The sequence below is a fragment of the Mus caroli genome, chromosome 2, assembly GCF_900094665.2.
Source record: "Mus caroli chromosome 2, CAROLI_EIJ_v1.1, whole genome shotgun sequence".
In the NCBI taxonomy this organism is placed as follows: domain Eukaryota; kingdom Metazoa; phylum Chordata; class Mammalia; order Rodentia; family Muridae; genus Mus; species Mus caroli.
The window spans coordinates 36,507,260-36,518,515 of record NC_034571.1 but is presented as its reverse complement, the minus strand read 5'-3'; the positions used below and the strand labels follow the sequence as shown (position 1 = coordinate 36,518,515).

The 11,256-nt window shown below is 36.1% G+C and overlaps 1 protein-coding gene across 3 annotated transcripts in view; it reads left to right on the top strand.

Moving 5' to 3' along the window:
- Positions 1-11,256, top strand: part of Lrp1b (LDL receptor related protein 1B) — a 1,970,757-nt gene that overhangs the window by 1,772,865 nt on the left and 186,636 nt on the right. For all 3 annotated transcript variants that reach the window (XM_029472167.1, XM_021181392.2, XM_029472172.1), the window contains exons 64-66: positions 4,176-4,292; positions 4,459-4,578; positions 5,967-6,086. In XM_029472167.1, coding sequence (XP_029328027.1) covers positions 4,176-4,292; positions 4,459-4,578; positions 5,967-6,086 — 357 coding nt within the window. The remainder of the gene's footprint in view (positions 1-4,175; positions 4,293-4,458; positions 4,579-5,966; positions 6,087-11,256) is intronic.

Genomic DNA, 11,256 nt, shown 5'->3' with positions numbered 1-11,256 from the left:
TTTTTTTCGAGACAGGGTTTCTCTGTGTAGCACTGGCTGTCCTGGAACTCACTCTGTAGTCCAGGCTGGCCTTGAACTAAGAAATCCTCCTGCCTCTGCTTTCTAATGTGAGGTCATCACTTACTAGGCTACCAGAAGCAACTCTGCAGAAAATACTGAGGTGCTAACAAACTTCCAATATGCTAATTTCATTTCCTTTGTATATGTACATATATCAGAACAACAAGATAATATGACAGTTCTATGTCACTTTAGAGGAAGCATCCCATAAATTCCCATACTGTGTCCTAATTTCTACTGTTATCAACAATATAAAAAATAGTTGTTTTCTCAACATATGGCCAGTATTTAGCATTCTGTGTATTTTAAACATAGTGCCTATTTTGAATAGATTTGAGCTTATATCTCATTTTGGTTTTAATATTTAGTCCCTTTGTAATTAATGGTATCTTTTATCGGGTTTTTCTATTTAAGTACTTAGCCCATTCTTAAAATTTCCTGGTTTGTTATTTTATTTTAAGTTGATTTCATCATACACTTAGATATCAATCCATAATTTGAATATTTACTTTCTAAACATTTCCCCATGTTCATAGGTTGTATTTCCTATTGTGATTGTTTCATTTTTTAAAAAATACATTGTGTTTGATTTGCTGACCTTTGTCTAATTTTGCTGTTGTTACCCAGGCTTTGGAGATAAGTTTCCCATCCAACCTAATAGAGACATTTAATTCCAGGTTTTACAAGTACTTTATCATGATTTTCAAATTACGTTTTATGATCATTATTACATAAATAAATTTGGCTGCCGAGAACTGAACCTAGCACCTCTAGAAGAATAACCACTGCTCTTAACTGCTGACTTGTCCCTCCAGTCCTGGTTTGTGTTTGAGTAGCTGCATCATCACAATTTACATATATTTATACTGACTGCTTGTAACCTCATCTAAGAAGGCAAGGAGGCTTGATCCAAGTGTCACACACTTGAAAGCTTACATAGTGCCATTTATATGAACACAGTGATCAGGAATTCTTTGTCGTTACAAGTTCACATTTCATCCCAAACACACATGTTAACATCACACTAGTTTCCAGATATTCTGTTTTTCAACATTTTTAAAGATTTATTCATATTTATTTTGTATATAGAAATTTTGTCTACATGTGTGTCTGTATACCACAAATAGACAGTGCCTGTGGTGGCCCAAAGTAGACATTGGATCCCTTGGAGTGACAGAGGTTGTGAGCTGCCATGTGACTGCTAGTGACTAAATCTAGGTCCTTAGAAGGAACAGCCACTATTGCGAACCTCTGAGTTCAGGCCCCCAGTTGTCTATTAAATATTCATTTCAACTCTGTAACTATTTTCTTGGTAGATTTGTTTGTATAACAACAGAAAAAATATTAAAGAAAATTGTATATGAACAGGAAACAAAAGTGAAATGAATATGTATATTTAGTACAGTTCAACACTGAATGCAGTTAACAAACTTTACTGATGAAAATTTTTAGAATTTTTTTATTAGGGAAGTAAAATATATATAGAGATTTGCTTTTTATAAAATTTACATTTTTCATAATTAAGAGTGAAATATGTTTCCTGAATCAAGTTTCAAATTTCAGTTATGCATTATTCTCCAATTTGAGCTAATAAAAAGCCTAGGACTGGAGAGATGGCTCAGCCATTTTAAAAGCTAGGCTCACAACCAAAAATATGAGCCTAGTATTAAACTACCAGTCAGTAATAAATAATCCATGAGAATCATGGATCCAAAAATAATGCTTTATTGTGAGTAATATGAATCGTGTGACATTTTCTGAGTCAAATCTGAATCTGAAACTTAGGACTGCATCTGAAAAAATATACCTCTTGGGATAAATTAATAATAACAATAATGCTTAGTTTCCCGATGTTTAAATGGTCATAATGATAGTCATGTGAAAGGCTATAATTTGTATAAATTAAAGTTGGCATGGATAAGTCTACCTTAGCACCTAACACAAACTAGATCTCAGTAGCTCTTCTGTATTTGATACTATTCCTTATATATACCGAAGAATATTTCAAGAGAAAATACCACCAAGTGTAAATTGTGTATTATAATAATGAAAGTAATATGTAAATACTTACTATATTGAAACACTATATATACTTAATAATGAAATAAAGCATGTTCTAAATATGATGAACACAGGAGGCATTCAGTCAGCACTATAGAACATGTGCTGATGTCACAAGTGCATTGTAGATTGAAAGGAGAAATAATTCTTTAAGAAAATGGAACTGCAAATCAAAACAACCCTGAGATTCCACCTCATACCAGTCAGAATGGCTAAGATCAAAAATTCAGGTGACAGCAGATTCTGGTGAGGATGTGGAGAAAGAGAAACACTCCTCCATTGTTGGTGGGATTGCAAGTTTGTACAACCACTCTGGAAATCAGTCTGGTGGTTCCTCAGAAAATTGGACATAGTACTACTGGAGGATCCCGCAATACCTCTCCTGGGCATATATCCAGATGTCCCAACCGGTAAGAAGGACACATGCTCCACTATGTTCATAGCAGCCTTATTTATAATAGCCAGAATCTGGAAAGAACCCAGATGACTCTCAACAGAGGAATGGATACAAAAAATGTGGTACATTTACACAATGGAGTATTACTCAGCTATTAAAAACAATGAATTTATGAAATTTCTAGGCAAATGGATGGATCATCCTGAGTGAAGTAACCCAATCACAAAAGAACTCACATGATATGCACTCACTGATAAGTGGATATTAGCCCAGAAACTGAGAATACCCAAGATGCAATTTGCAAAACACATGAAACTCAAGAAGAACAAAGACCAAAGTGTGGACACTTCGCTCCTTCTTAGAACTGGGAACAAAACACCCATGGAAGGAGTTACAGAGATGAAGTTTGGAGCTGAGATGAAAGGATGGACCATCCAGAGACTGCTGCACCCGCGAATCCATCCCATAATCAGCTACCAAACACAGACACTATTGCATATTTCAGCAAGATTTTGCGGAAAGGACCCTGATATAGCTGTCTCTTCTGAGGCTATGCCAGTGCCTGGCAAACACAGAAGTGGATGCTCACAGTCAACTATTGGATGAAATACAGGGCCCCCAATGAAGGAGCTAGAGAAAGTACCCAAGGAGCTGAAGGGGTCTGCAACCCTATAAGTGGAACAACAATATGAACTAACCAGTACCCTCAGAGCTTGTGTCTCTAGCTGCATATGTAGCAGAAGATGGCCTATTTTGCAGCCATCATTGGGAAGAGAGGCCCTTTGGTCTTGCAAACTTTATATGCCCCAGTGCAGGGGAACACCAGGACCAAGAAGTGGGAGTTGGTGGGTAAGGGAGCAGGGGGAGGGAATGGTATAGGGGACTTTCGGGATAGCATTTGAAATGTAAGTGAAGAAAATACCTAATAAAACATTAGAAAAAAATAAAGGAAAACAAGTACTGAAAAAAAAAAAAGAAAATGGAACTAGAGTTATTTGTTTATTCCAATAAGTTTAGCAACAGCCTTGCAGTGAGATGAAGTCACTATTGAATGCTTGCCTGATGGATGTGTGTGTGTGTGTTTGTGTGTGTGTATGTGTTTATGCCTGCATGTGTTTGTGTGAGTGTATGCGTGAAGTTATATAAACATAGAGGTAAGAGGCCAATGTTTAGTTTTCTTCTCAGATAAAACTGGGTCTTAACCTGAGAATCTGTGAATAGTTTAGGCTGACTATCTAGCAATCCTCATAAATTACCCTGTCTTTACAATCCTAATCCTGGGGATTGTAAAGTGTGAGCTATTATGCTCACCTCTTAACACAGGCCCTGGCATTTGAACTCAAGTCCTCAAACTTGCTCAACATCTTACCAACTGTGATTCAACTTCCCAGCCCGTGTCATTTGTTAAATTATCGTTTTCCTGTTAATATCTTTTTCTGTTAAGTGAGTTTGTAAAGTACAAGTCAAGCTGAGAGACCATCTAGTTTGCACATTTTTTAGATGTTCACCCGTCTCAAAAAGTCTCTAGGTTTGAACGTTTCCCTTTATGTTCAAGAAACATACAATGCAAAATATCATAATAGTATCAGAAAAGTTTTGGTTAACGAGTCAGGGACATAGATTCCTATTTACAATAGCTCTATGCTTTCTCTCCTAGCTGAATTTAAGTGTCAGCCAGGCCGATTTCAGTGTGGAACAGGACTCTGTGCACTCCCTGCTTTCATCTGTGATGGGGAGAATGACTGTGGTGACAACTCAGATGAACTTAACTGTGGTAGGTGACTAAAGTCCTAACTTGGCTATGTGGCTATGTGTGTGTGTGTGGGGGGAGTGTATGGTGTGTGGTGTGTGTGGTATGTGTCTGTTGATTTCTTATTACTGCACTGTATTAAATACAGAATTGGATCTCAGGTCACATTATTTTGTTCTCTTTGTCTTAGACACACATGTCTGCCTGGCAGGTCAGTTCAAGTGTACCAAGAACAAGAAATGTATCCCAGTAAACCTCAGATGTAATGGACAAGATGATTGTGGTGATGAGGAAGATGAAAAGGACTGTCGTAAGTCACTTAGATGCCTTGCCTGAGTAGGCTTTTGACTCTTACCTGATACTGTAACAAAAATTAATCTTCATAGAGTCATACAAAAAAACAAGAACAAAGAGAAAAACTGTGGACATAAAATGACTAAATGATATCAATTATACTGCATTATTTAACAAGTTCTATATATAGCAGGGAGAAAAATAAAGATATAGCTATTTTTATTTTGAGAGAGAGACCTAGAGACTGGCAGGCATGACAGGATGTGGTCACCCATATCTCCACAAAGCAAAGCATCAAAGCAACAAACATGCAGTTGATTGTAGGCCATTTTTCCCGTAAATTAGCTTTCCCCCTATATTAAGTGTAGGTACTTTATGCCTATTTACTAATGACCTATGAAGAATCAGCTCCTTTTTAATTATAATATTTTCTCCCAAGAAATATCTGCTGAAATTATGTAGTATAAAAATAAAACTAGTTATAAGTGATGCCTCACATAGTTAGCCTTAAAGTCTATTTAACGCAGTAATGACTCTTATTCTTGTACCATTATGCTCCCATCTCCATCCAAAAGTTAAATATATTTAAAAGAAGGCAAAACACCCTATTCTACATGCAGGAGCATATAGATAGTCATGTATTCATGTACACACACACAAACACACACACACACACACACACACACACACACACACACACACACACACACACAGGACCTATAGAATAGAGCACCTGTCAGATTTCAGGTTTTCAACAAAGCTGCAGTGAATATGTCTGTCCTGCTGAAGTTTTATTTTGTCCTCTAAAACATTTATGAGAAAGTAATGTGCACTCATCCAGCAATTTGATTAAGATGCTGTGTTCTGAATAGGGTTAGGACAGCTGGTCCCTCCCGCAGTGGCTCTAGAAAAGCATCCAGACAGAGATGCGGTTTACAGTCTGAGTCAAGACTTTTTCACTCCCATCTAAAGTCCACATAATTCCTGAAGACTTTTGTTAAATTTTATCAGCCATTTAGTTCCTCCGTCATTTAATGTCTTCTGAGTTCAGTCCTTTTCACTGATAAGCTAAATAAAGATGAACTCTTACTATATTAGAAAAGTGATCTTGAGAGACTGAATTCTGCATCATAAAAAGTACTTTCCAAACACCATATAGTTCTTTTGAAAACTCTAATTTTATTCATATAACAACACAAATATATGTTTCTTTTCTATTTACAGTTGGGGAAGGGATTAAGTGCACATTAAAGAAATATAAAATTTAACTTTTCTGTGCTTAGTACTCCATTAATGAAAAGGGGCGTTTTCATGGAACTATCTTTCACTTGTCTAATTACTTTTATTAAATAAAATATCATTTCATGATGAATATTACACATTAATAGATATTTTCTTCTTAAGCTGAAAACAGCTGCTCTCCTGACTATTTCCAGTGTAAGACTACAAAGCATTGCATCTCCAAGCTGTGGGTTTGTGATGAGGACCCGGACTGTGCTGATGCCTCTGATGAGGCCAACTGTGGTGAGTACTTCACAGCTAGAAAACTCAACTCTGTGCACTGGTGCCATAGTCTCAACTGAACGCAGAGGAACAGAAGGAACAAAACTCAGAGATAGGTTTACATGGACAAGTTTTGTTCCTTTGTTCTGAGAATCACAACAAACTCAAACGAGCTGTTTACAGAAAACATAGGCTGTGATGGAAGGAAATGAAGTGTGTGTGCTGTCTAATAAAAGCACAGAATAAAATGAAAGGAGATGCAGTTGATGAACTGTTTACAGAAAACACAAGATAAGATGGAAGAAAATGCAAAGTATGAGCTGTTTATAAAAATCATGGAGTATGTCAAAACATGATGCAAGTGGAGGGAAGGGAATAAAATATTTTTTTCCATTTTAATACATGACAGTGATTGTGAAACAATAATTTGTTATGCAATGTTAATACTTGCAATTATGTGCCTTAAAAATTGATAATGAACAGTATAGTTGCTAGTTACTGAAAAGTATCATGTTTTGAAAGTGTCAAGACCAAGATGGGATGAAGAGCATCTCCTAGGCCCCACTTCTTCTATCAATATATATTAAATACGAATTTTATCCATTTTGTTGGAAAATGCATCAACTGGGCATTCAGAAATGAGAAAACATTTAAACTATTAATGGATTAGAAAAGATGGAATATGGGGCTTCCAAGGTATTCAGAATTGTACAAGGGTATTTCCAAAGTTTTCTCATTGGGAAGATAATTAAAATCATTGGGTTCTGAAATTCCACTTATATTGAAGAGTAAAATGAGAGATCTTAAGTTATTTTGTTAATAAAATTCCATAAAAATGTCTTCAGAACACACAACCATTATAGATTATCAGAGTGTCATATGTCAGGTTAATCATAAAGTTTCCACCTGTACACTTCATAATACCCTTATTATTAGGGCCTTTGATCAACAAACCAATTTCACTGTCTAGTTAGCTGTGATGGCTTCAGCAAGGTTCTTAATCAAGGCAAATGGGATAAAGAATTAAATTTTAATGACTTATTGGCTAGAGCATAATTTCTACAGTTTAAATATAATACCTTTACATAATTTGTTTTGACATATTATATAATCCAACTGTATATATGGCTTGAATAATTATCCCTCCCATAAAAATAGATGTGCTGGCTATAAACACACCAACATGGCTTCATCTTCCTTTTTTATCTGCAATGCATTTATTTCATCACGAAATTGAGCATATTCAATCCAAAATATACATGTTCTGTGATTATATTTTTTTAATCTGTGATCAGGAAATTTCAATGAAGTTGTCTATGCTTTAAGAAAGTAAGGAATCACTTAGTTTAAAGTTAGAGCAAGTTCATAGGGAGCAAAGAACTATTTCAACATGTAAAATATAATATAAATAATATAAATGACAAGCTATGACCTAAGGACTGGTGAGATGTTGCAATGTATAGAGGTGTCTCTATACAGGTCTGGTGACCAAAGTTCTATACCTGAATCTTACAAGGGTGCAAGAGGTAAATGAGAAATAAGTTTCCTGAGAAAATGGTCCTCTGGCTTCCATACATGTGCCATGGCAAGTGTGCTCAGTCACTCAAACATAAATACATACATAGAAACATATAAAATTACATATTTTTTTTATTTTGAGACTTATTGTTGCCTAATGTTTCAATATATAAATATGTATAAGGAAGTCATTAATTCTTTTTCTTGCTGAAGGTTATTTGTGTATATTATAATTATTAAAAACTTATTAGCAAATTATGCACAATACATCATATACCTCTGGTGTAAACATTTTCATAGATGTTCATTTTAATTAGTTTTTAATAAAACCAAGAAGGAGGACTGTGTTCACACCATAGTCAGATAAAAGCTGCACTATACTCAGGCTCTCTAGATCCTAGAATGAAGCTGAGAAGAGGGAATTTCAGCTCCAGCACAAATAAGAGTAAATTATTATTTGTTCTTTTTTTGGGGGGGGTTCAAGACAAGGTTTCTCTGCTATACAGGGCTATACCCTGGCTGTCCTGGAACTCACTTTGTAGACCAGGCTGGCCTCGAACTCAGAAATCTGCCTGCCTCTGCCTCCTGAGTGCTGGGATTTAAGGAGTGCGCCACCACACTCGGCTATTATTATTTATTCTTTTTTTTTTTTAAAGATTTATTTACTTATTATATGTAAGTACACTGTAGTTGTCTTCAGACACTCCAGAAGAGGGCGCNATGGTTGTGAGCCACCATGTGGTTGCTGGGATTTGAACTCTGGACCTTCGGAAGAGCAGTCGGGTGCTCTTACCCACTGAGCCATCTCACCAGCCCTTATTATTTATTCTTACTGTCATTGAAACTATTACCCTTCAAAACGATTTCCCCATTTTTATAAATATCTCTTTAATGGAAAAGATTTTCTGCCAAAATTACCCACATGGTTAGCATTGGTTAAAAATCGTCTTCAAGGGCAAGTAAAAGAAGACAGCGTATCTCCTTGTGATCTGGACCTCCTTACCCTGAGAATCCTTTTGTTCATATACTTTTCCTCTCTGTCTATGTGATAAGGCACACACACACACACACACACACACACACACACACACACACATTCACCTGTGTTCCTTTGATGAAGGCACAGAGTTTTGCTGGATGTTAAAAAGCGGTAGCAATATGAAGTGATACTGTTCTCTAAAGTTTGTGTAATTTTACGGTGCTTCACAACTATAGTTTTTGATTACGTGAACCCTATAGTCCTAGATTTCCTCACTCAGCATAATTGTTTCCAGTTCCATCCATTTACCTGTGAATTTCGTTTTTATACACAGCCGAAAAATATGCCATTATGCAAAGATACAACCTTTTCACTATTCATTCATCAGCAGAAGGATATTTAGGTGTTTCCCCCCTCTCTGTTTTCAGGCTATTTTCAATAGAACATCTGTGACCATAGACAAGCAGATGTCTCTATAGTATGAAACAGATTCATTTGGAAATATGCCCAAGAGTAATATATTGGTTAGGATTTTGTTCCTGTGATAAAACACCTCAATCAAAAGCAACTTATTAAGTTTTATATTGTCTTACCGCTTGTAGTACCGATTGTGAGTCTACTAATTCACCATGGGAAGTAGCCATGGTAGAAGAGACAGGCATGGCAGCAGAATGGGGTGTCTGAAAAAAAAAATCACACTTCAGCTGCAGGCAGTGAAGAAGCAGAGAGAGAAAACTGAAAATGGGACAAGTCTATGAAATCCCAAATCCCTTCCATGATGTATTTCTTTCTGCTTAGCCAGCTAAAGTTTCATGGAAAACATAACCAAATGGAAGTATTCAAAAAAAAAAAAAAAACAAAAAACAAAAAACAAAACATGAGACTGTGGAGGCTATGTCTAATTCAAACTACATAGAACTGTGTAGACTCCAAAGACTTATCATACAAAATGCATTTATTCCAACCTTAAAATATCCAACAATCTTTCCTGCTTTCAGCCTCTTTAAATACCCATGTCTCTTCTTCAGAGTCTCAGGGCAACCTCTTAAGGTGATCCTCTGTAAAATCAAAAGGCAATTCCTTACTTTCAACATACAATGCCACAAATTATACATGTATATTCCAAAAGGGGAGATGGGGAAAGAGTGAGAAAATTATGGACCAGAAGCAATCCTTAGCAAATGTCTCATGGCTTCAGCACCTCCAGCGCCTTTGGGTCTTTTTTTTAATTATATTTTTATTTTTATTTTTTTGCACACAGGTATCCCTTCCATGGCTTACATAAAAGTCCTATCAAATCTTCACAGGTGCTTCTCTGCCACATGTTTCTGGCTTCAGCAGCTCTCTAAAATTGTAGAGGAAGGACCCCAAGACCTGCTCCTCACTCTTTCAATTTCCATGCCACTAAAGTTAATGTTAAGTGGATGATGTTGTCTCTTCTGGTTTCCACTTGTGATGGATACTCAAAACGTGAATCATATAATAGAAGTTGTAGTACTCAGTTGATTTCCTAGAACTGACACCTTAATAGGCTGTTTTTCTGGAATGAGAAACTTAACTACCTGGGGTCTTTCCCTGAATATTCCCTTAGTTTCAATGTACAGTAGGTAGCTTCTCCTTAAATGCAATAACCTGGTTACCAGTTGCAACTATTGTGTTACCACAAGCCTTGGCTGAAACAATAACTTTCTTGGTATACTTTTTCTGTCCAAATGGAAATATTCTGGATTTCTTTCTGCCTCATCTGTTATTTTTTACAGTAGACTTGTCAAAAATAAATCATTTGGAATTGTGCTACAGACTATATAGTATGCTGCATTTTTCTTTTCTTTTCCAAAGAATGTACTCTATTTGTTTCAACTTAAACTTAGTTATGTTTTCAGGAAATGTTCAAAGAAACAAACAAAAAAGGAAAAAAAATCCACTACCACCAACACCAACACCAAAAACCAATTCCATGCCAAAGTATCACAGGAGCAAGTGACTTTGACTAGAACAGCCCATTAGTGTTTTCTTACAGAATTCAATCCTTTTTCTAGTCTTTCAAATTCTCCCCAAAACCCAGATGTTCAGGGTTTTCACAATAACAACCCACTTCTCATACCAACTTCTGTATTTGTTACTTTTCTTGCTGTGATAAAACACAATACACAAAAACAACTTATGGGGAAGTTTCTCTGGACTTAGCTCTTCCAACAGTTTAAGACATCTTCAAAGCGGGAATGCTTGGAAACAGGTGTAGACAGGGCAGCAGGAGCAGGGATTTCAAAGATTAGGCACATCTTTGTCACAAGTAAGAGAAAAAGATGAATCTGAAAATGGAGAAGGGTAGGAAATTTTAAATCTTTACCCCAGTAAAATAATTTTCTAGTAATACTATGTTACCTAAACCTCCCTAAGCAGTCCTGCAAACAGAGACTGAGTTTTAAAATGCGTAAGCATTTAAATTGCATAGTGCTTTTCTCATTCATACCAGCACTAGAACATATGGTATATCTACTTTTTCCATTTGAAGAAACTCCACACTGATTTCTATAGTGGCATAGCAGTCCTTTCCCCATAACCATGCTAAAATTTTTAGTTACATGAAATCTGATTTTTTTTTTTTTTTTTTTTTTTTTTTTTTTTTCGAGACAGGGTTTTTCTGTTTAGCCCTGCCTGTCCTGGAACTCACTTTGTAGACCAGGCTGGCCT